The sequence below is a fragment of the Rana temporaria genome, chromosome 7 (genome assembly GCF_905171775.1).
Source record: "Rana temporaria chromosome 7, aRanTem1.1, whole genome shotgun sequence".
NCBI lineage: Eukaryota > Metazoa > Chordata > Amphibia > Anura > Ranidae > Rana > Rana temporaria.
The window spans coordinates 93,572,583-93,598,310 of record NC_053495.1 but is presented as its reverse complement, the minus strand read 5'-3'; the positions used below and the strand labels follow the sequence as shown (position 1 = coordinate 93,598,310).

Genomic DNA, 25,728 nt, shown 5'->3' with positions numbered 1-25,728 from the left:
TTTGAGCTGTAGATGGCTGAGCCGTTTTTAAGCTGCAAAAAAAAAAAACCAGGACCAGTGCGTTCTGAAGCTCCAGAGTAGAGCTGTAAAAACGCCAGATGTTAAAAAACGCTCAAAAACGCTACCGCTGCGTTTTTGAGCTCCAGCTCAAAAATAAATAAATAAATAAATAACATGGACAGGCGTTTTTAAGCTGTAAAAAAGGCTAAAGAAAGTGGCTGTAAAAACGTCCATGGAAATGAAGCCTTACAATTACTTTCTTATGGCCTCTTTCACAGTTGCTGAGACCTCCTAATGGCATCCTTATGCCCTAGTGTTTGTCATGCACTTTTCAAATTTTGTTATCCTGGTGCCCACTAAAGATTAGACACCTTTTAATACTGCAAAACTCTTCTGGGAACATGTGGTCCAACCTTATGAGTTTCCAAAACACACTCTTAAGGACTAGGGCCCTAACTTTAAATTACATTTTCTGAACTTAGACTTCTGTCATTTTAGCAGAAGTTGCACACTACTACATATCACCCACAGTGAATGAGTTATGTGAACATTTTAACCACACTCTGCCTGGTATGCTCCATAAGCTGTAGCAAAATCATCAACACTTTTGGCTTCAGTATGTGGGGGATGTTGTATGAACCTGCAATTACGTGATCTTTTGGTCCACAGACTACACCCTTAACTTTCTGATGTTTGGACGTTGTGATTTTTCCTGTTGATCTGTTGTTGAAGACGCCTGAACCCATAACTCTATGGACCCCTGACAAATGGGTCCAAGTTCACTGGCACTGCCTGTTGCAGGGCAAATATTTGGTGATGGAACAACATCATAATTTTGCAGGTGCATTGAAGCTACTTTGTAAACCTCTGACATTCACAGACATGACTAGGCATGATGGGAATTGTAGTTCCTGAACAACTGGAGGGCCGTAGTTTGAAGATCCCTGCTCTATGGGGTTGAATAGCAACCTTTTCCAGTGCACCTTTGTATGTTGTATCTGAAGGGCAAAGCAGACTATTCAAATAGTTACATTGAAACTTACTACAACCTTGTGTGTTTCATTTGAAATCTTGGCCAGCTGCTGTGGTTGCCAACTCTAATGTGTAGGGGTAATTGATCACCTGTACTCAGGAGAGATGTGCCCTCATTCTGACCCTGTGGCCCTGTGGAAATGGTGCCTTCCCATTCTTCTTCCAGTTGAGCATGTAACTTTGGCTGAGAAGCCCCTCAACAGACATCTCCTGCCAAGAAAGCTCTGATCATTATTTTGATAATGGGCAACATTGTTGAGGGTGGACATTCCTTGGATGCTGTACCTCGCCTACCCAGGCGAACCACTAGAGGATTTATGCCTATCAAATATTCTGATTATGTTACTTGAAATGTTTTGTCTTGTGTTTATTGCAATGTTCTTTATCCACTTAAGCCCCGGACCATTATGCAGGTAAAGGACCAGGCCCCTTTTTGCGATTCGGCACTGCGTGCTTTAACTGACAATTGCGCTGTCATGTGACGTGGCTCCCAAACAAAATTTATGTCTTTTTTCCCACAAATAGAGCTTTCTTTTGGTGGTATTTGATCACCTCTGCGGTTTTTATTTTTTGCGCTATAAACAAAAATAGAGCGACAATTTAAAAAAAAAATATTTTTTACTTTTTGCTATAGTAAATATCCCCCAAAAATATATTAAAAAAAACATATTTTTTCCTCAGTTTAGGCCGATACGTATTCTTCTACATATTTGTGTTGAAAAAAATCACAATAAGCGTTTATTGATTGGTTTGTGCAAAAGTTATAGTGTTCACAAAATAGGGGATAGTTTTATGGCATTTTTATTATTATTTTTTTTTACTACTAATGGCGGCAATGAGTGATTTTTTTTGTGACTGCGACATTATGGCGGACACATCGGACACTTTTGACACATTTTTGGGACCATTGTCATTTTCACAGCAAAAAGTGCTATAAAAATGCACTGATTACTGTGAAAATGACACTGGCAGTGAAGGGGTTAACCAGGAGGGGCGCTGTAGGGGTTAAGTGTGCCCTAAGGAAGTGTTCTTACTTAGGGGGGGTGTGGCTGTGCATGTGACATCACTGATCGTCCTTCCCTAACACAGGGAACAGACGATCAGTGACTGCCACACTAGGAAGCACGGGGAGAGGTTTGTTTACACTTACCTCTCCCCGTTCTTCCTCTCTGTGACCTGATCGCGGGACACCGGCGGTGATTGGGTCCGTGGGTCCCATGGGCGCGGTTACGGAGGACAGGACCGTGTCGCAATCTTGCCACCAGCGGCGCGCTCGTGACCCACAGCTGGGCATCTTAAAGGGGACGTACCTGTACGTCCATATGCCCAGCCATGCCATTCTGCCGGCGTAAATAGTCACGCGGCGGTCCTTAAGGGGTTAATCTACTGTTCTTTAGATTGCATGCTGTCTGTTGGTCATTTTGTAATGCCAAGGACTGCATCCTTTCTGGTGCAATCATTTTTATTGTAATGAGCATGACAACATGACAACCATTCACCCATGCAGCAGTATAGCATATCAAACATAATGAAAAGGCATGGGCTAAGGGAATATGAACAGATAACTTTTATTAGGTATAGAGTGTCCACTGAGCGACCTAGGGAAACAAACCGAAGGACCAAGGACCAACAAGGAGAGTCCATGTTGTAGGTGCACTAGTTTACATCAAATAATAAAATGCGAACAGTTTCACAGGTGCAAAATGGGTTCTATACCTAGCAGTGTTAGCCGCAAGTTTGCAAAAAAAGGAAGGGGGGCACCAGCTCTGGGGATCCAGGGCCTCCATAAAAAGAGGGAGACAGAAAGCTGCCATAAGCCCAGTGTCAGCAACAGAGAGAGAGAAAATGAAAGGGATAGATTAAAGAGGAAAATAAAGGGGGGGGGGGGGTAAGTGGACTGCATCCATTAAGCAGTGGGGGGGGGGATGGGGCAAATATATGAAGGTGATGTTGTGTGGGAGCCTCCATTGGTGATGGTGATGCTGCTTGAGCAGGGAATAGAATTGAGAGTGAGGCAGCCATACACAGATCGGTCACTTCCTGAATAGAGCCAGAAGTAAACACAGCGATTACATAATTGCTGTCTACCTAGGGAACTCTGACTGGCCTTTATACTGAGATTTCAGTGTCTATCTTGGGAAAGCCAAGGTCTGAATGAACAATACGTTCTCCTTAGATTTGGTCAGCCATTTTAGAACTAAGGGAGGCTATATATAGCTCCTGCTGGGTCAATCTGGCAAGCTCGCAGTGTGGGAATGGTTGGATGTGGCTAGCACGCACATGCTAACTAAGGGGAGAGTTAGGACAAGTGCAGAGAACAGACCTCATGAGTAGGGACAGTGTAGGGATAGTCTGGGAGACCCCCCTGGATGCTATTTCCAAATTTGGGAAGGATCCTGTTTTGGCCTGGAGCTGCTTTGACGCATTTTAGCGCCCTGTATTACCAACATGGTACCCTAATAAAAGACCACATTATGCCAGCCAAGGCAACCAGTTTAAGGAGCACTCCTTAAAGCGGAGTTCCACCCAAAAGTGGAAATTCCGTTTATCTGCTTCCTTCCCCCCTCCGGTGCCACATTTGCCACCTTTCAGGGGGTGGGGAAATGGGTACCTGTTTTTGACAGATACCCTTTTCCACTTCCGGAAGACGGTGCCGCGGAGCCCTCCCTCGGAAGTTCGGCCCCCCTCCTCCTTCCTCTGCCGCCAGGCCAGTTAGAAAGCATAGCTGCTGACTTTAAAAAATAAAATCACAGTCAGAACTCCTCTTTAAGCACACTGTCACTTGTGAACTGTAAAGTGGCTTATATACAGATACTCTGGATTATTACCACAGTGCTGTACTGTTCATTAATGTTAAATATAACCAGAACTATTCCAGAAGACATTTTCTTGCCTGGTCCCTTTATTCACAGGAGCCCAAACCTACATTCCCATTATTACGCCCTAAACAACCTGTTTACAGACCTCTAACAGGGTGACAAAAACGCAGGTGGTCCTGTTGAAAGACTTATGTGAGTGTCCCTGAGTTTAACCCCTGTTTTGAGGCTTATTCAATCTTAAACCTCCCTTTGAAATGTATGAAAATATGTCTATTTCTTCATAATAGTTCTGACAATGCGGCTAAAAATGTACTCATTGTTTGTTCAAACATTGCCTCTCTTAGCCACCAGGTGTCATTCTAAGGCCTAGTACACACGAGAGGATTTATCCGCGGATACGGTCCAGCGGACCGTTTCCGCGGATAAATCCTCTCGAGGATTTCAGCGGATTTGGATCCGATGGAGTGTACTCACCATAGGATCGAAATCCGCGCCGAAATCCCCTCGCGATGACGTGTCGCGCCGTCGCCGCGATGATGACGCGGCGACGAGCGCGACGCTGTCATATAAGGAATTCCACGCATGCGTCGAATCATTACGACGCATGCGGGGGATTCCTTCGGACGGATTGATCCGGTGAGTCTGTACAGACCAGCGGATCAATCCGTTGGGATGGATTCAAGCAGATAGATTTGAAAGCATGTCTTCAAATTTATATCCGCTTGAAATCCATCCCAGGGGATAAAAATCCACGGAAACAGATCCGCTGGATTGTACACACCATAGAATCTATCAGCTGAAACCGATCCGCTGAGATTTTTCAGCGGATGGATTCTATCGTGTGTACGGGGCCTTTGACAAGGAATGTTTGTTCTAAATTAATCTTATAAATAATCTGTTGTAGGAATGTTCACTTTCTCATGGTACAGGCGTGACCATGTGAGATTTCTACCATATATATGTAATGTTTAGGAGAAATGGTAACTGCCAACAGATGAGCATAGGTTTCTGAAGCAGCAATATTTACCAGTAAGAATTTTTGATTATCAGGAGTTGTCATTTCATATATAGCAATTGTAATACATAAAATACTTTGAAAATACTAAACAAACTATTAATTGAATATAGTTATGTCGAAACACACATTTCCCTAACAATATTGAATACAAATAAACAACTGTCATATTAACACCTTTTTACCGGTGATAGAATATCTAGCCAAGATAACATAATTTTGTACCCTTCCAACATGTATACTGTGTTATGCTTTACAATCATATGACCATGATATTTATATATTGGTATTGGTGCAATAGTTTCTAATCCATTGGCTTGTAAGATATATATATCACACAGGGTCCTGTTGCAATATAGAGTTTGTGAAATTACTTATATGAATGCTTTGAGTTGGTCAGGGATGTTGATTTCTTATTTCACCTGTGTAAACAACATAGGGGAGTCCTTGTCATTTACTCTTTTAAACACAGAGGTATAGTTTTATTTACTTTTTGTTTATACACTGTGTGTAACTTGCCTTTGAAGGTTGGTCTTTATTACTGGTTCAAGGATCATCAAAAAATTGGGTTTGATGGTCTTAGCAGTGATAATGATGTTTTACTGAAGGTACCTTTGTAATTGACTGAAAACCAGATATAAAAGGAACTAGAGAACATTTGTGTAAACAAATCTCAAGGCCCGAATGACTTACAGCCATGAGTCCTTAGGGAACTTAGCTCAGTTATAGCCAACCCACTATTTCTAATTTTTAAAGACACCTTATTGACTAGAATGGTACCAATATGCAAACAAGAATTAAGATGTATACAAAAGAAACTACAGACTAGTCCACTTAATATCAATGATGAAATCATATGATCATGATAAAAGTAAAGGTAAATGCTGGAGTTGGTTAAATGAATTGTAGGTGGATAGGAAACTGGTTACATGAACAAGTCCAGAGAGTAATAATAAATGATTAATTCTCTGAATGGTAAAGTTGTGAGCGGTGTGCCGCAGGGTTCTGACTTGGGGCCAATGCTGTTTAGTTTGTTTATTAATGACATAGAGGTTGGAATCAAGAGCTTGATTTCAGTGTTTGCCGATGATACTAAATTATTCAGGCAAATAACTTTATCACAGGATGTGGCATCATTACAGAAAGACAATTGGTGCCAAAAAGATACATTAGGAGGAGCTCCTACTGATGGAAAATGATCTGAGGATGATTGTAGCTCTAAGGCTTAGCAAAGCTAGCAAAATGCTGGCATGCATTAAAAAGGGTATACATTTAAGAAACAATTCAATAATTCTACACCATTATAAAACACTGTTAAAGCTTCCGTTTTGATCATCAATCCTCAGGAATGACCTTGTTGAACTAGAAAGAGTTCAGCGAAAAACAACAAAATTAATACGGGGCATGGAGAACCTCTGCTATGATAATCATTCACTCTAGAGAAGAGGCGCTTAAAGTGGTTGTACACGCTGTACAACCACGTTTGCCTACAGGTAAGCCCACAAAACCGAATAAGAAAAAGTGACTTACAGATATGTGTGCGTTGGAGCATATGGTGCCACAGACCAGAGAGTCACCCGACAACATGATCCAGGCCGGGAGCCGAGGGGGCACGTGCAGCAGCGGCGGCAGCACCCAACAGGGAAGAGCAGTCCAGGTGGATAAGCCCCCCCCCCCGAGCACCCCTAGTGAGGACATAAAAGTGAAATGTAAAATGATGAATGGGTGATGGAAATGTGAAATGAAAATGATAAAAAATGATTATAAAAGTGTGAGATGTTGGGATAATTTAGACTATGTGAATGAGCTAAAATTAGTGAGAGTGGACTGGGTGAGGGAAAGATGGGATAAGGTGAAGAGTGGGTAGGTAAACGGGAGTGAAGGGTAAGAGACCATGGTAAAGGTCATCACCAGAAACACCCAGTGGGAGCGAGTGAATGTGCCAGTTGAAGCCCAAATTATACCTGTATTAAGGATAAAGCAAGGTGAGTGAAAGGCCAGTCCAACAGTGAATGTGTGGCCAGTGTGGAGGTGCACTCGGAATGACCCTGACTCTACCCGAACAGCCGCCCATCAATATGACAGGGATGGAGGCGCATGACTCTACCCAGTCATGGCTTAATTTAAAGTCCCAATCTCCCAATCCCCCTCTAACAATCAGGGATATGGATCAAGTCGGCTTTATCCAGACCAGAGAGGCCAGAGCCAACACCATTCAGACACTGAACATCATAGAAAAAGCAAAACGATCCTGTGTACCCCTGCTGCTCCTATCCATGGATGCCAAGAAGGCTTTTGACAGGGTGGATTGGTATTTCCTCCAGGAGACACTTAAATTTGTGGGTATGCCAGACCCCATCCTGTCATGGATATCAGCTATCTATGATAATCCCACAGCGACAGTTCGGGTAAATGGCTACAACTCCATCCATTTCTCATAGGAATGAGGGACACCTACTAGCAAACGTATGTAGGCATGGGCCCCTGTCACACCCCCTTAAAGGGGAATTAACAACCAAAAAATGGTTAATTAAATCCACAGGGGCTTTTGTTTACCACTACTATTTCTTCATATTGGCTTTTAGAATGTACAAATGCAGCAATTTAGAAATTGGATGAAAGGTTTAGTACTGGGAAACACTTTTTGAAAGATAAAAAGTGTATTTTATAGAGATCAGACCAAAATGAGGGACAAATAAGGAGGAATGAGGGATAGAGGGACATTGCTCCAAATCAGGAACAGTCCCTCGAAATTAGGGACAGTTGGAAGCTATGTCCTATGCTATTCGTCCTTTCACTAGAACCTTTTTTGCACCATATCAGAGGTAATCAGTCCATTGGAGGCATCCAGTCAGGCCAATGTCAACACAAAGTTGCAGCCTATGTTGACGACCTTTTATTCTACATTACTGAACCCCTTACCTCTTTACCCTCCCTGTTTCAGGAGCTGAAGCGCTATGGCACCCTGTCTAATTTTAAGGTTAATCTACAAAAATCAGAGCCCTGAGTGTCTCCTTGTCAGACTCTACCATTTCTAACCTATGCCCCTTCTTCCCATTTGAATGGGCTGCCTGCTCAATTCAATACTGGGTAACAAAAATTCCTGCAAACTTGCACGACATTATCACCCTCAACTACCAGCTCCTCTTATCTAAGCTCACTGCTGATCTTAAAAAGTGGGACTCTCTGGCCCTTTCCTGGTTTGACCGTTGCAATATACTTAAAATAATTGCCCAGACTTCTGTATTTATTGCAGGCATTGCCCGTCAAGATACCTCAGACATTCTTTCACGCTGTGCGCTCAATATTTATCAGATTCATCAGGCATGGTAAACACCCACGTCTCTGCAGAGCGCTACTACTACAACTGAAGACTAAGGGCGGTATAGGATTTCCAGATCCAGCCCTATTCTATACTGCGGCACATATGACCTGGGTCGTGGATTGGTGTCATCATAGTGATTTGAAACTATGGGTGTCGCTGGAACAGGAGGCTGCCCATGCCCCACTAGCGGGTCTACCTTGGGCAGGGAAAACTCCTGCCACCCACTTGACTACTGTGACAGGAAGTCAGGTAAATCTGTGGGTGTTGTCACAGACGGGACATACATTTCTGCCTTGTTTAGACAATACACCAATTGTTATTAGGCGTCGGCTGCAAAAGTAGCCAGAAAAGGTCTAAGGGCGTTGGAAAACTTCAGTTGTTCAGAATGAGGCAATTAAGGTCTCTATAAGTAATCCAGAGGATTACCACTGATTTGCTGCATCCTGAGGTTTTGTGAGTGAAGGAGAGCAGTAGCTGAAAGTCTTCTGAGGAGGTGAGGAGGAAATTGATTTTTCTGTGTGATAAAAAATCAAAAGACTATTGTTTTATTTTATGTTTGATTTTGTTTATGCTGTTTGGATGCTTGCACTTGTTTCCAGCAAGATGGAAGAATAAACCAAAATCTTTGTTTTCAACCGTCTTCGACTGCCTGTCTGTATAAATTCAGTGTGTAGTGAACCCATCCAAGGGGTCACACACCCCGCTACCGAGCTAACCCCTTACACTACTCAAAAGGTTTTTCCGTTTATCCTCACTAAGTAATTTTCCATCCCCAATGACGCCACTTGTTGGTCACCCGCATATTATACCTGGCCTCACTGACCCATCCTTCCTCTCGCAAGCCCCACAGGGACTCATGAGGGCCTCTTTGTTTCTACGTTCCTCCGGTTAGGTAACTACGGAGACCTTGCTCTCAGGCTCCACTCTCTTTTAGACCGCTGGAGGATCAATCAACTATCTAATTTTCTTGGCTCACTGCCCAAACCAACCCATTTTGTCAGAAAGCTCCACTCTTTTGAGGATCAATCCGGAGGTCCTTATCAACCTCCTACAAATCCCTGCTAGACCTTCACACCACTGTAGACCCTCCATTCTTAGCAAAATGGGAGAGAAACTTACAAGTGACCTTCACAGAACCCCAAAAAGACCGCATACTCTTTTTCGCACAGAAATCTTCTCTTTGTAGAAAATATCAAGAAACCGCATATAAAATAGTGACACGCTGGTATAGAACCCCTTCTGTGCTGGCTAAGATATTTCCTCTACAAACTGATCGCTGTTGGCATTGCAACCTACACTCAGGCACCCTCCTACACATTTTTGGGATTGCCCTGTGCTCCAAACTTTTTGGCAGCCGGTGCTTAAGCTCATACAGAAACTCACAGACATATCCCTACATGATAACCCAGCAGCGGTCCTCCTTAACCTTACCCCCTTATCAAGGAAACATCATAAATCCCTTCTCAAACATCTCCTTAATGCTGCATGGGCCAGCATCCCACCCCTTTGGAAACAACAGTCTGCACCAATGATGGCCCAATGGTTCGCAAGAGTGAAGGACATTGAGCAAATGGAAGATCTGACCTCTGCTTTGCAAGATAAGTCAGAGGAACATAAGTCCAGATGGTTTCATTAGAACCTCTTTCACTTCTCTGACGAATTCCACCAATACATGTCAGGATCCTCCATCTAGGATCCCCATCGTCTGTTCAGTGTTATCGACCTTGACTCCCTGGGGGTAATTGCCCCTCCCCTTTTTGATGTTTATATATTTTTTTCTCTCTCTTTCTCTTCCTTTCTCTCTCTCCGCTCTCCCTTTCTCTCGCCTTTTCTTTTTTCTCTTTCTCTCCTTTTTTCCATTTCTCTTTTTCAGTTAAAAGACAAAAATTTATGGGCACAGAAGCTTTTGTTTACCCTGTATGATGCCGCACACACGATCATTTTTTCGGGTTGTAAGAAATTACGTTTTTTTTTAATGTCATTAAAAACGATCGTGTGTGGGCTTCAGAGCATTTTTCGGGTTGTAAAAAACGGGCAAAAAAAAATTCGAACATGCTCTATTTTTTCACTGCATTTTTAACGTTGTCATTTTTCACGTTGTAAAAAAATGGTCATGTGGGCTTTAACGACGTGAAAAATCCGTGCATGCTCAGAAGCAAGTTATGGTAAAACTACCGTTCGTAATGGAGTAAGCACATTCATCACGCTGTAACAGACAGAAAAGCGTGAATCGTCTTTTATTATCACTAAATCAGCTAAAGCAACCCCAAGGGTGCCGTCATCCGAATGGAACTTCCCCTTTATAGTGCCGTTGTACGTGTTGTACGTCACCGTGCTTTACTAGAGCATTTTTTTTTCACGATCGTGTGTAGGCAAGGCCGTTTTAATGGTCTTTTTTTTCTAGAGCCTGAAAAATGTTGTTTTTTATAACCCGAAAAATGATCGTGTGTACGCGGCATTAGACTTCAGCTAAAAGAGTGAGCCTGACCAAGTAGCTCCCTCCACTCACATGCAGTTAATAAGTATGGTTAATGTACTTGATGCGCTCGTAGAAATCTTTATGCAATGCAAAGTTGTCTTTTTGTTTGTATCTGTCACATCTTTAAATAAAATAAAAAAGAGGGGATATGATTACAAATATATCAAAGGTGACTCCAATAACTGTGATAAACTGTTTATCCTAAGGTCCGTGAAGAAGACAGGTGGTTATGATTTGAGGTTAGAAGAAAGGAGGTTAGACTGAGGAGAGGGTTCTTTAATGTTAAAAATGTTACAGTAAAAATGACAGTAAAAATGTGGAACTCCCTTCCCCAAGAAGAGGTACTAGGTGAGAATATCGATAACATTGAAAAACTTTTAGATGTCTTCTTCAGAAAGCAGAATATAGAGGGCTATGCTAATTGTTAGAAAAAAAATCACACACGCATGCACATGTTGCAAACTGTTATCTACTGTTATATGCATGGGTCCAGAAACCCACACACTGGTGATTCTTGAATACCCACAGAAAGCCTGTTGTAAAAATACAAGAACAAAGTTAAGCCACCAACTAGATCTAAACTTCTCTTGAAAGTTTGAATGTGGTTGGTCACACAGAAAAAGTCACACAGCATAGCCTATAAGAAGCACCCTCCTGTTTCATTTCTACTGATCCTGTATAGACGAGTGGCTGCTTATTCCTCAGAGGATTAGACAGAATTCAAATTGAGTTAAAGTCTACCGATACTCATAACCTTTTAAATTTTGGATAGAATAGGAAAATAACTCCTGTCAGGTTTTTCTTGCTGCTAAGGGCGGTGTTGGGAAGATTTTCCTTCAAATCCTGTCTGGTAACAAAAGCTGTCGCAGTGACAGGAAGTGGGGGGAAATTTCTCTAACAGCAACAGAGACAGAAACAAAAGTGTTTTTAAAGTTATTTAACTACTTGCCGACCAGCCGCTGCAGTTATACAGCGGCAGGTTGGCTCCCCTGCGCGAGAGCCCGTAGCTATACGTCACTCCCTGAAGTGGCCACTAGGGGCGCGTGCCAGGCACCCGCGATCACTCGTTGTAGAGCGGGGAACGGGAGCTGTGTGTGTAAACAAACAGCTCCCGATCCTGTCAGGGGAGAAATGCCTGACTGTCTGTTCATACAATGTATGAACAGTGATCAGTGATTTCCCCTAGTGAGTCCACCCCCCCTACAGTTAGAACACACCCAGGGAACATACTTAACCCCTTCCCCGCCCCCTAGTGTTAACCCCTTCCCTGCCAATGGCATTTTTATAGTAATCCAATGCATTTTTATAGCACTGATCGCTTTAAAAATGCCAATGGTCCCAAAAATGTGTCAAAAGTGTCCGAAGTGTCCGCCATAATGTCGCAGTACCGAAAAAAAATTGATGTTCGCCACCATTACTAGTAAAAAAAAAATATTAATAAAAATGCCATAAAACTACCCCCTATTTTGTAAACGCTATAACTTTCGCGCAAACCAATCAATAAATGTTTATTGTGATTTTTTTTTTTACGAAAAATATCTAGAAGAATACGTATCGGCCTAAACTGAGGAAAAAAATAGTTTATTTATATATTTTTGGGGGATATTTATTATAGCGAAAAGTAAAAAATATTCATTTTTTTTCAAAATTGTCGCTCTATTTTTGTTTATAGCGCAAAAACTAAAAACCGCAGAGGTGATCAAATACATCCAAAAGAAAGCTCTATTTATGGGAAAAAAAGGACGCCAATTTTGTTTGGGAGCCACGTCGCACGACCGCGCAATTGTCAGTTAAAGCGACGCAGTGCCGAACCGCAAAAAGTGCTCTGGTCTTTGACCAGCAATATGGTCCGGGGGTTAAGTGGTTAAGAGGGGGATACTTTTTATTGTTGTCTGTTTCCCTGGTGCAGATTGTCACTTTCTGTCTGGTAAAAGGTTGTTCCCAGAACAAAAAGTGAGATTAAGTCTAACGAACCCAAGATAACAGTAAAATCTGACAGTTCCAACCTTTTTACATTCTGTTCAAAATGTAAATGAAATGTTTTAGATATAAATACACTTTAAATTTAGTGACCTTACTGTTGTTGTGTTTACTGGATAACATTGATATCTCACTGAATGTTTTTGTCTTTAATAATTATATTCATGGGTCTTACCGTTTGGGTGTGGTCAATATAGGTGTCACCACTCAGGCCGGGTTCACACTTGTCCGACAAACATTCCGACATTGGGAACTCATGTCGCATGATGTGTAAAAATCAATGTTTCCCTATGAGAGCTGTCTTAACTGGTCCGACACAAGTCGGTCCGACTTTGAAAATGCTCCCTGTACTACTTTGGTCCGACTTTGATCCTACTTCAGGCCCATTGAATATCATTGAAGTCGGACCAAAGTAGGAGCCTTGTCCTTACCATCCGACTTTTGACATCCGACATTGTGATTACAGCAGCAGTAAAAGGAATTTATCTCACACTGGGATTGTTTTGATTGGTCAAAGAACAAGTCAGACTATCACAAAGTCGGATCAAAGTAGTATCCTGTTCATGAAAGTGAGACCAATGTAGGACCGATGTCGCAGAGCAAAGTAGGATTCAAAGTCATACTGCTGTTGTGTAGTATAGTGTGAACCCAGCCTCAAGTGTGAACAGTCAAACCTCTTGAAAGCTGTAATTTCTTCACAGTACCTAAATGTAGCACAACACATAAAAGTGCAGGCACTTCATTTTCTTCTTTAGTTATAATATTGCTTAGATTTTTCATTTTTTTTGTGTAGGTTGCTATGAAAAAGAGATTATTGAAAAGTATCAGATCCCAAAGAGCAGTGATTTTAATGCTGATACTGACGTGTTCTGGAAGCCTATACAGAAGGTAAGAATTATTATTAATATTAGTTTATGTGTCTCTGCTTTATTTTACTTTAAAACCATATAATGTAAAAGCTTTCGCTAAACACATTTGGTGCATGCCTAAGCATGTCACCTTTTACTGTAAGCTTGATAATAAAAATTTCATAAGTCTATCCCCTATTTTGTAGACGCTATAACTTTTGCGCAAACCAATCAATATACGCTTATTGTGTTTCTTTTTACCAAAAATATGTAGAAGAATACGTATCGACCTAAACTGAGGAAGAAATACGTTTTTTATATATTTTTGGGGGATATTTAATATAGCAAAAAGTAAAAAATATAATTTTTTTCAAAATTGTCGGTCTTTCTTTGTTTATAGCACAAAAAATCGAAACCACAGGGGTGATCAAATACAACCAAAAGAAAGATCTTTTTGTGGGGAAAAAAGGAAATACATTTTGTGTGGGTACAGTGTCGCACGACCGCACAATTATCAGTTAAACTGATGCAGTGCCGTATTGCAAAAAATGGCCTGGTCAGGAAGTGGGTAAATCCTTCCGGGGCTGAAGTGGTTAATGCAGAGAATGCATTAAGGTAAACAACCTTTCAGCCTTTAGAACCACTTGAAAATGTGTAGACAAAAAGAGAACAACTATGGTCCTCCTCACTAACCCTTCCAGGTTTTTTTATTTGGCCAACTAATGATATAAAAATTCACTTTGATAATATGGCTTACTGTAAATGTTTGGAGATGATGCTAAAAGAGTTAAAACCTGATTTATATTGTATCTCTACCTCTACCTCTACCTCACAAATATTGTGGACAACCCTCTGAACTCCAGATAGCCTCTCCTTCATTCAAAAGCTTAAAAGCTTGGTTATTGCAACAAGGACATAATATTTATCTAGTTACATTCAAATTGTAAGACAAGTTTGTGTTACATAAAAAATATTTTACTCCTATCTTTGAAAGTCACATTCACTACTTTGAAAATACGCCCATACATGTCAGGCTTCACCCAAAACCTACAGTTTGATTAATCCTTCTACTATTGATGGACTGTGCCCAATAAACAATACTTGATCACTAATATGTACTGTATTTGCTGGCGTATAAGACTACCTTTTACACTTAAAAAAAATGGCCAAAAAGCAGGGGTCTTCTTATACACTGGGTCAGCTGCTCGGATGCCTGCTGGATGTGCGGTAACGGTAATACTGTATGTAGCTTGGGCTACATACAATATATACTGCTTAGCCAATCCCAGTGAGCAATGTATTCAAATGAATACAGAGCCTGTTTGGATTGGAGTAACAACCTCTGCCAATCCGAGCAGGCTACATACAGTAGCCTGCTCAGATTGGCTTTGAGAGTCAGAGAGGCGTGGGCTGATGATGTTACAGCCTCTGCCAATCCAAGTAGGCTTCGTATTCATTAATAGAATACATCGCTTGCCGTGATTGGCTCCAGATCCAGCAAGAAGGAAGAATATGGCTCCAGCTCCAGCAAGAAGGAAGAAGAATATGGCTCCAGAAGGAAGATATATGAAGCGTCGGAAGCCTCGGAAGGGGGGGGGGGGGTCGTCTTATACAATGAGTACAGGTAAAAAATCGTAAAAAAAAAAATTTAATTAGGGGGTCGTCTTATATGCCCGGTGGCCTTATACACCGGAAAATATGGTATATGATTTTCATAGTACCACCGGAGGAATGTGGATGAAAATACTAATGAAAACAAAAGGAAAACATGTTCCAACAAAATCTATCACTGTTCACTTGTAAAAAAGCTGTGCCTCTAAAATCACCCATTTACACATCCTTTAAAGAAGCCCAACACAAAAACAAAAAATTATGCTAGGGCACAAGATCCTGGTATTACTAACTTCTTGTAACATATCAATCCTGAGCTTATCTGGGAGATACACAAAATCAGAAAGGAACACTGTATAACATTTTTTGGCAATGTCCCAAAATCCAGAGATACAGGACTATTTTGCATACATTCTCAATCCAATTGTGAGAAAGGAGCCAGATACTCCTGCGATGGAGGTGAATATATATCAACAGTATATGAAGGTTTAGGACAGGAGAGACTCATTGCTGGAATTGGAAGTACATTTTATAAATCAAACAAGCTCAGGCTTTATTGGATCAGTTTTTCTATGGTTCCTCTTTAAAGTAGTATTAAACCAGGGGCGGATCCAGGGGGGGGCAACAGGGAAATTGCCCCCCCCTCGAAACTATTAATGGTCCCGTCCCGAGTCTCTCTCACATCAGAAGCAGCGGCGCCAAGAGAGAGAGAGATCCTGTTCTTTTAATGCCGCGCTGAGGACTCGGAGGTGGGTAGAGCCGCGCTGGAGAAGGTGGAGGGAGGACTCGGAGGTGGGTGGAGCCGCACCGATGGCCTCTCTAATGCCCGCTGTACTGGCTGCTAGCACCTGTGACGTCAGGTCCAGTCACGTCCCAGCCGCTGCTGAGGGGGAGGAGAGTAAGGCGCCGCATTCAGAGACTTCTTCCTCTTCCGCGACTAGTGTGAGAGTGTTGGCTCCACCCACCTCCTCCCTCCATGACCTTCTCCAAGTAGTGTCCAGCCAGCGCAGCGTCAAGGTGAAGACAGTGACACTGACACTCTGGATGTAGAAGGCATGAAGGCTGCAGTGGCTGTGACTGTGTGTCATGTGAAGAGATGGCGATTGGGGATGCTGCCTGCAATCCCGGATCCTGCTCATCTCTTGGTCCTTGGAAGCCCCTCCCCCCACCAGAGCACCAAAGTATAGGAAAGTGAGTACAAAGTAATGATTGTGTAAAAATCACACAATACAAAGAAAAAAAGAAAATGTTCTTTTAGCATTGCCATTTCCATCTTGTTTATTCTTAACCACTTCAGCCCCGGAAAGATTTGCCCCCTTACTGACCAGGCCATTTTTCCCGATACTGCCCTGCGTTGCTTTAACTGACAATTGCTTGATCATGCGATGTTGTATCCAAATAAAATGTATGTATTTTTTTTCCCCACAAATAGATCTTTCTTTTGACCACCATATGTTTGTTAATAAAATCGCAATAAATGTATATTGATTGCTTTGCGCAAAAGTTCTAGCGTCTACAATTTATTATTTTTTACTAGTAATGGCGGCGATCAGTGATTTTTAGCGGGACTGTGACATTGCGGTGGACAAATTGGACACCTAACTGACACTTATGACACTTTTTGGGGACCAGTGACACTAATACAGTGATCAGTGCTAAAAAAATATGTACTGTCACTGTACTAATGACACTGGCAGGGAAGGGGTTAACATCAGGAGTGATCAAAGGGTTAACTGTATCCCTAGGGGGTGCTTACTAACTATGTGGGGGATGGATTCACTAGATGAACAGAGTGCTCCATGTTCCTGGTTAGCAGGAACACAAGATCACTCTGTTCATCTCTGACAGAATGGCGTCTGCCTTGTTTACCACCGTTCTATCTCTATGGGGAGCGATCATGGGTGGCGGACATCCCTTCCGCCGGACCCACTGATTGGCTCCCCCTCTGTCCAATCAGGACTGTATGATACGTTAAATACAGTTATGTAAGCAACACCTTATTTTCTGGCAGTGCCCCTCCCAAGAATAGACTCTGGATCCGCCCCTGTATTAAACCTTAAACCAAAAATGTATATATATTTCAGCTTACCTGTCCAGTTTTTTTTTTTATCCTTTTTTCCCCCCTTATTTCACCTGCTTATCCTGCCGCTAACACACTTTATGTTTTAGGGTGTCTGCATTCTGGATGAAGTATTAATGCAGACACCCATTGGACTAGCAGATTTAGATGGACTCGAATAACAAATTTATGCAGAACTCCAGCTAACACTTTTTAACAGTCATAGCAAACACAAACAGTTTTTTTGGGGGATAAAAGTTTTACTTAAATGAATAAAAGCTGACCATTGCACTCCTGTCAGTGTTAAATTATTTATCCCTACTCTCTAACCACATCATTGACTGCAGAGCTTGGTCTGTTTAAGTAAGTTTTTAAAAAAATGCCTTAATGGCTCGATCACAAGGAGAAAATTAAGGAAAACACCTCAAAAGGAAAACAAATACAGCCACCACATATAAGAATTTGCCAGCTGCAATTTAATCCATTTTTGTTTTGGATTTAAATACTGCTTTACACTCCCTTCCCCTTTTATTGTTTTGCTTATTAACTTTTGTTCTGAAGCACTAAAGTACACAATTGAACTAGTTGATTGTGCAGTTATGTTTTTATTAACTGTATGTTCATAATGACATTTTTATGCTATGTGTACAAACATCATATCTTTAGAAATCCTGAAGGGATACATTAGTGGACTATATGTACATCCATCTGCTTGTGCTAAAAATGGCTATGTTTATCAAAGCCCAATATGTAACTACACTGTACACAGACCAATGCAAACTTATCACGACTTATATTGCCACTGTTTTTTTTTTTTATAAATTCTTTATTTTTCATATAATTCACTCTACAGTTCATCACATTTTTACAATGTTTCATTATAATGTCCTTAATATTACATCTACTTATATATATATATATATATATATATATATATATATATATATATATATATATATATATTATATTGACTCTTGAAAACCTCAGTAATTCAGTGTGAGTTCTCTTTTTCTTATTTCCCCCCATGTCCTATCAAAATAAAACAGACAACACAAAAAAAAATAAAAAAATTACAAAAAAATAAAAATGTCTTCCTCTTATCCCCTCTCACCCTTTCTCTCCTCTCTCGTTCGAACATCTTACCCCTTTACCCCTCTATTCTCAGCCCCTTCTTGTATGCCAAGTAAGGGGCCAATGTCTTCCGGTACCTCCCATCTTAATCTTTCATTGCCAAAGTAAGATTCTCCATTTGTTGGATCTCTGCTACTCTAGTCAGCCATTGTGCTCTAGAAGGGGGACTAGCACTTTTCCACAGGACAGGAATACACGCTCTCGCTGCTGTAAGAAGGCGTCTCAGCAGGGAGTTTTTATATTTTTCCGTTGATATCGGAATGTCAAATAACAAAAAGGTTGCTGGTCTATCCCCTAGGCACACTCCTGTTATTGTTTTAATGGATTCCGCAACCATTTTACAGAATTCTTTTATTTTCGCACATTCCCAGAAAATATGTAATATGGTGCCTTCTGCTTTATGGGACCTCTGACGTCTGACATTTGGGGGTATACCCGGTGTAGTACTGTCAGTGTTTTATACCACCTGGTAAAAAATGCATATCCCCCTCCTGATATCTACTCGCTATTGATGACTTTTGGTTAAATAGCAAAATTCTGTCCCTCTGCTCTTGAGACAATAAAAAAATCTCCCATGCCTGGAGGAAAGTAAGTTTATGTGGTGCTTCTAATTCAGTTAATGTAGCATACAAATATGACAACAAGTGTCTCATTGATTCCCCTTTCAGGCATATCTGTCCAAATCCTGTTAAATCTCTGACTTCTGCATAAATGTTAGATTTCGATCGTATAAAAGCATCTAATTGCAACCTCCTAAAACAATCTAAATCTGATGCTATCTCTCATTCAGTCTCTCTTTTTGTCATTAAACGATTCTCTGTTGTGAAATGTATAACCCTACTGATACCCCTTCTGCGTATTGCTCTGAATCTCAAGTCCGTTAACCCTGGGCCAAACGCCGGTGTACCTAAGATCGGGGTCAACGGACTGGGGTATGTTGATATATTCGTTTTTTTTAAATATCTTTTTAGTTGTGCGTAGAGTTGTGCCTATCATCGGAAGTTTCCTTACTTCCGGCGGGATGTTTGCTTCTGGTATCCATACCAGGCCCTCCAAAGGAATATCTATTGTCGCCTGTTCCATTTGTATCCAGGGTTTTGTCCTATTTAGCCCACACCATTCCACCACTCTGACCAAATGTGAGGCTTCCTGATATCTTATTGGGTCTGGGAACCCGATACCTCCTTTTCCCTTGGGAACTGAAATAATGATTCTGTGTACTCTTGCTGGTTTCCCGGCCCATTTAAACTTCAGAAACCTTGATCTAAGATCTCTCAAAAAACTTGGAGGAATCTCAATTGGCAGGGTCTGTAATATGTACATGAGTCTTGGCATTACGTTCATCTTTATAATATTTGTCCTACCAAGCCAAGTAAAGATTTCTTTATCCCATCTCAGGAAGTCCCGTTTAATCTGTTGTGCCAATGGTGCATAATTAAGCTCAAATAGCTTATTCAGATTTTTTGGTATTTTGGTCCCTAAGTAACTTATATAGGATTCCGTCCATCTAAAGTCAAATTGTGTGGTTATCAGGTGTAAAAGGGGCACATTTATTTATATTCCCATTGCCTCGAATTGGATATTGGATATTTTCCCATACTCTCGCAGCTCCGACAACAAAGATGGAAGGGAAATGACTGGGGAGGTCATTAAAAAGATTTGGTCGTCGGCATACGCCGCGAGTTTCTGTACCTCTCCTTTTATTGATAAACCCTTGATATAAAAAAAGGTTCTATTGTCAGAGTAAAAATAATGGGCGAGAGTGGGCATCCCTGTCGTGTTCCATTTCGGATAGAAAAGGGCTCCGAGATTCTATCCTCTATCTTTACCCTTGGTGTTGAGTAAAGATTAGAAAACCAACTCTGCATCCCATCTCCCAGGCCTATATGTTGTAAAGTAGCTTTTGAAAACATCCAGTCTACCCTATCAAAAGCTTTTTTCCCATCGATGGATACCAGCACCAGTGGTCTCCGCCGCCTTTGTGCCATATATATCACATTCACCACCCGCTGTGTATTCTCTCTGCCCTCCCTTCCAGGGGTGAACCCCACCTGATCTGGATGTATCAGTCCTGGAATGTGGTCTATTAGTCTCATGGCGAGGATCTTTGTAAATACTTTAAGATCCACATTCAACAGGGAGATAGGGCGGTAGCTGGGGCATTGGGAGGGGTCCTTCCCTTCTTTTGGGATGACGGTTAATACCGTTTCTGTTGGTATTCACTTCCCTTTGCGTTCGCACTGTTTTTCATTGTTAACTAAAATGGGCAATGGAAAGCAGTTAGTAGAGCTTAGTTTTGAAGTCAGAAATAGTCGGGACTCAACAGCAAAATGAAAGATTATACAAAGGAAGCACAAGTTCCCTTTAGTAATAAATGACATAAAGCATTTCTTGCATACATAACTTAAAAAGAAAAGTGACAAATATTACTTACATTTTTTTTTTATCTCACAGGCCTGCCAAATGATATAAGATGTATCAAAAATGTAAATAACTCTTGGCTTACACGTCTAGACTGAAAAATTATAAAACATACCCACACACCATTGATAGCTAGAGTTTATCTGTGCTATTCCATCATATTTTATTTGTAGCAACAAAAACTGGTTCAGCTGATACACTTTTGAGTCCATAGACCCATTAATGCAACTGATCGAATTAGTGAATTAATCAATAATTATTAAAGCTGCTAGTAAAATTAACATGGTAACCATAGAAATAATAGCATATAATGATTGGTGGTCAATAGAGCTAAACTACTTTGCAAGGAAAAATCCACATCTCTCAAAAATACATTTATAATGACAATGAACAGTTAAATGAAAGCAAATGCAGGTAAGGAGTTGATGAAGGACATCGAAATTTGTTTTAAAAAACTATCTGAAATTTCATTTTCCAGGTAATGAAGGAAAGTGACCATTTGATTATTCCAAAGGAAGTGATTTCTGAAAAGCTACAATTTGAGCTTCAGGATGCAGAAATAATCCCATCTAAAATTAGGTATTGTAACAGTTTACTACAGAATGTCATCTTTGTGCTTGCAACAGCAGTATGAGAAGCAGATAAAAGATTTATGTGTTCACTATACAATTATATAACTGTCATTGATAATTTATTTATTACACATATGAACTACCCCCGTTTGTTCTGTTTTTGCAGGCAATGCAGACAGTTTTTGTATCCCATACCCTTTTTAAATTTGTGTGATTTCTTTTCTGGATATACCTTATTATTGAACAGGTCGTTGCAATTCACAGCCTTTACAGAACCTGTCATTAAAAAGTTGGGGCCAGATCCACAAAAACCTGACGTAAATTAAAAAATCCAATTTAAGTTACACTGCCTTAAAGTTTCTACCTAAGTGCCTGATCCACAAAGCACTTATCTAGAAATTTCAGGCTGTGTAACTAAAATTCCGCCGGCGCAAGGCGTTCCTATTCAAATGGGGCGAGTCCCATTTAAATGAGGCGCGCTCCCGCACCGGCCGTACTGCGCATGCGCGAGGTTACGTTACGCCGAGTTTTGAGGATCGCGACGGCTTAAAAAAGTTGCGTCGGGGAAAAAAAAAAAAAAAAAGCGTCGCTCGGCATGCATTCCTGAGGGAGAACTCCATGCCAATTTTCAAAGAAAAAAACGGCATGGGTTCACCCCCCAGGAGCATACCAGGCCCTTAGGTCTGTTATGGGTTGTAAGGAGACCCCCCTACGCCGAAAAATCGACGTAGGGGTCCCCCTACAATCCATACCAGACCCGTATCCAAAGCACGCTACCCGGCCGGCCAGGAATGGGAGTGGGGACGAGCGAGCGCCCCCCCCCCCTCCTGAGCCGTGCCAGGCCGCATGCCCTCAACATGGGGGGGTTGGGTGCTCTGGGGCAGGGGGGGCGCACTGCGGGCCCCCCCACCCCAGAGCACCCTGTCCCCATGTTGATGAGGACAGGACCTCTTCCCGACAACCCTTGCCATTGGTTGTCGGGGTCTGCGGGCGGAGGCTTATCGGAATCTGGGAGTCCCCTTTAATCACCGTCCCATCATGCTCCGGTAGGTACCCACGTGGTGGGTGCACGTGGGTAGGCACCCACCACGTGGGTACCTGCCGGAGCATGATGGGACGGTGATGCCTATATAAATGGGATGCAAGGCGCGCTTCCATCATTACAGCGACAACAGGCGACGAGGCAACATCGGAAGAAAGGAAGAGAAGACCCTGACGCCACAGAAGACCGCGCTGGCTGCCTGTTTGAAATCGAGCTAACACACAAACATAGCAGGCAGCCAGCGCTGAAGAAGAAGGCACCGGAGAGCTGCAGAAGAACCGGGGTTCGCCGAGTCAAGAGCGGAAGAGGGGAGAAGATGGAAGAAGCCCCCCGGAGTCCGGAGAAGCCCCCCCCGGAGTCCGGAGAAGCCCCCCCGGAGAGCGGAAGAAGAAACCCCCCCCGGAGAGCGGAGAAGACCCCCGGAGAGTGGAAGAAGAAGCCCCCCCTGCTAATTGAGCTAATAACGAAGACAGGGGGGGCCTCCGGAGCAGAAAAATAAAATATTTTAAAAAGCCTTGTGTTGTGTGTTTATTAACTTTTACTTTTTGCCTCCAGGTGAATGGATAGGGGTACGATGTACCCCATATCCATTCACTTAGGGTGGGGGGCCGGTATCTGGGGGCCCCCTTATTAAAGGGGACTCCCAGATTCCGATAAGCCTCCGCCCGCAGACCCCGACAACCAATGGCAAGGGTTGTCGGGAAGAGGTCCTGTCCTCATCAACATGGGGACAGGGTGCTCTGGGGTGGGGGGGCCCGCAGTGCGCCCCCCTGCCCCAGAGCACCCAACCCCCCCATGTTGAGGGCATGCGGCCTGGCACGGCTCAGGAGGGGGGGGGGTGCTCGCTCGTCCCCACTCCCATTCCTGGCCGGCCGGGTAGCGTGCTTTGGATACGGGTCTGGTATGGATTGTAGGGGGACCCCCTACGTCGATTTTTCGGCGTAGGGGGGGTCCCCTTACAACCCATACCAGACCTAAGGGCCTGGTATGCTCCTGGGGGGGAACCCATGCCGGTTTTGTTTTTACAAATTGCCGTGGAGTTCTCCCTCGGGAAAGCATACCAAATGCCGTCGCTGGAATGGGCTTTTACAAGGTGTGACTAGTTTACACTTTGTAGAACCAGCCCTAATTTTACACTTGCAAAATAACACTTACGGCGCAAAAGGAAGCTAGAAAGCTTTGTGGATCGCCTTAAGTGCTAATTTGCATACTAGCAACGGCATTTCGACTCGAAATGCCCCCAGCGGCGGATGCGGTACTGCATCCTAAGATTCGGCAGTGTAATTCAATTACACATGCCGGATCTTCTGTCTAACTTTGGAAAAAGCCTTTTGAGGATCGTTTCCAAAGTTACACACAGACTGAACAGCAGTTAAGTCGGAGTATCTCTTTTGAGGATCTGGCCCTTGATTTTGTTCCAAATTAGACCATACCTTATTAATTGAACTTTCCTGAATAATATAAAAATAGTAAACAATGGGGTACTAATGCGCTACCAAAGTGTTAGAAAATAAAAAAAAATATTAGCAATAAGGTGCTAAATTGAATGCGTAAAAAGCAGCTAGACTTCTATAGTGTTGCCAGCACCCGTGTAAATGTGTAAATATAATGAAGTAGCGCTAATTACTCTAATAATAAAGTGCTAAGTGAATATATCAGTAGAAAATGGATCAATCTGATATAAAGTGCATCACATTTAAAGGAGTTGTAAAGGTTTGTTTTTTTATTTTATAAATAGGTTCCTTTAAGCTAGTGCATTGTTGGTTCACTTACCTTTCCCTTCAATTTCCCTTATGAATGTTTTTTTTCTTTGTCTGAATTTCTCACTTCCTGTTCCTCCTCAGTAAGCTTTCCACCATCATACGAGCTGCACACAGGGATGTAGTCCCAAGGGAGGGAGCGAGCCCTCTGACTAACCCCCAGCCAGAACGGCTCGGATGATGGGGGCAAGCTTACTGAGGAGGAACAGGAAGTGAGAAATTCAGACAAAGAAAAAAAAATTTTAGAAGGGAAATTGAAGGAAAAGGTAAGTGAACCAACAATGCACTAGCTTAAAGGAACCTATTTAGAAAATAAAAAACAAACCTTTACAACCCCTTTAAGATAGCATCTAAATGAATCAATCTAATATAAAGTGCATCACATAAAATATCATAAACATCAATAAGCTAGAAAAAAAGTCTATATAAGTGTATATTGAACTATAAACAAGTCCATATGTAAAGTGCATACAAATAGTGTTTCCGCAAAGAATCTGATGATCCAGGGAGAAAATCAGTCTTTAGAACAACAGGATGATTTCATATGTAAACAAAATGGAGAGTGGAGGGGGAGAGGGACGAGTAAGGTAGTCCAAATCTGCAGATGTATGTAGATATCACAGAATTTTTTCTCGAATCCTCCCCCAGTGGTGCTAGCCTCTCACCTCATAGACGGGTCTAGTAGTGCATCAAACGGTGATAAACAGCAACGGGCAATTGCTTTCTCCTCCTTAGTGTGTCCTGCAGCTGTACCTGCGATCTCACTGGCAATTCCTAGGAAATATTGCCTCCAGATCCACGGAGTTAAAAGCAAAAAAGAAGGTTCTCCATAGTATAGTAATTTTTAAAAGCAGGTTTTTGCATTTATTAAAAATAGGCAATAACAATCTCCATTTTGTTTACATATGAAAAGACTGATTTTCTTCCTGGATCATCAGATTCTTTGCGGATGCACTATTAATATGCACTTTACATATGGATTTGTTTATAGTTTAATATAAACTTATATGGACTTTTTTTCTAGCTTATTGATTTTTATGCTATTTTATACGTGATGCACCTTATATTAGATTGATTCATTTAGATGCTATCTTAAATGTGATGCACTTTATATCAGATTGATCCATTTTCTACTGATATATTCACTTAGCACTTTATTATTAGAGTAATTAGTGCTACTTCATTATATTTACACATATAATAATAGTAAAGTTCATATAAAATTATAAAACTGAAGAAAAATATTTCTCTCTTGACAGTTACTAAGAGAGTTACTTAGCAGAAACCTATACAAAGGTTGAACATGGTTCCCCTCATGTGTGAGTTAAGATCTATGGGCCAGATCCACGTACCTGAGCGCATTGTTGCGTCCGGCGTAGTGTATCTCTGATACACTACGCCACCGTAACTTACAGCGTATTTTCCTTATCCTGAAATAATTTGCGCCGTAAGTTACGGTGGCGTAGTGTAACTTTGGCGGCGTAAGGGCGCGCAATTCAAATGGATGTGATGGGGGCGTGTTTTATGTTAATACGTCTTGACCCGACGTAAATGATGTTTTTTTTAACGGCGCATGCGCCGTCCGTGGGGGTATCCCAGTGCACATGCTCGAAATTAACCCGCAACAAGCCAAT

The 25,728-nt window shown here is 41.9% G+C and overlaps 1 protein-coding gene across 4 annotated transcripts in view; it reads left to right on the top strand.

Annotated features, from left to right (window-relative positions):
- Positions 1–25,728, top strand: part of LOC120945491 (myomegalin-like) — a 416,745-nt gene that overhangs the window by 169,575 nt on the left and 221,442 nt on the right. For all 4 annotated transcript variants that reach the window (XM_040359668.1, XM_040359666.1, XM_040359667.1 and 1 more), the window contains 2 exons: positions 13,444–13,538; positions 21,199–21,299. In XM_040359668.1, the coding sequence (XP_040215602.1) occupies positions 13,444–13,538; positions 21,199–21,299 (196 nt within the window). The remainder of the gene's footprint in view (positions 1–13,443; positions 13,539–21,198; positions 21,300–25,728) is intronic.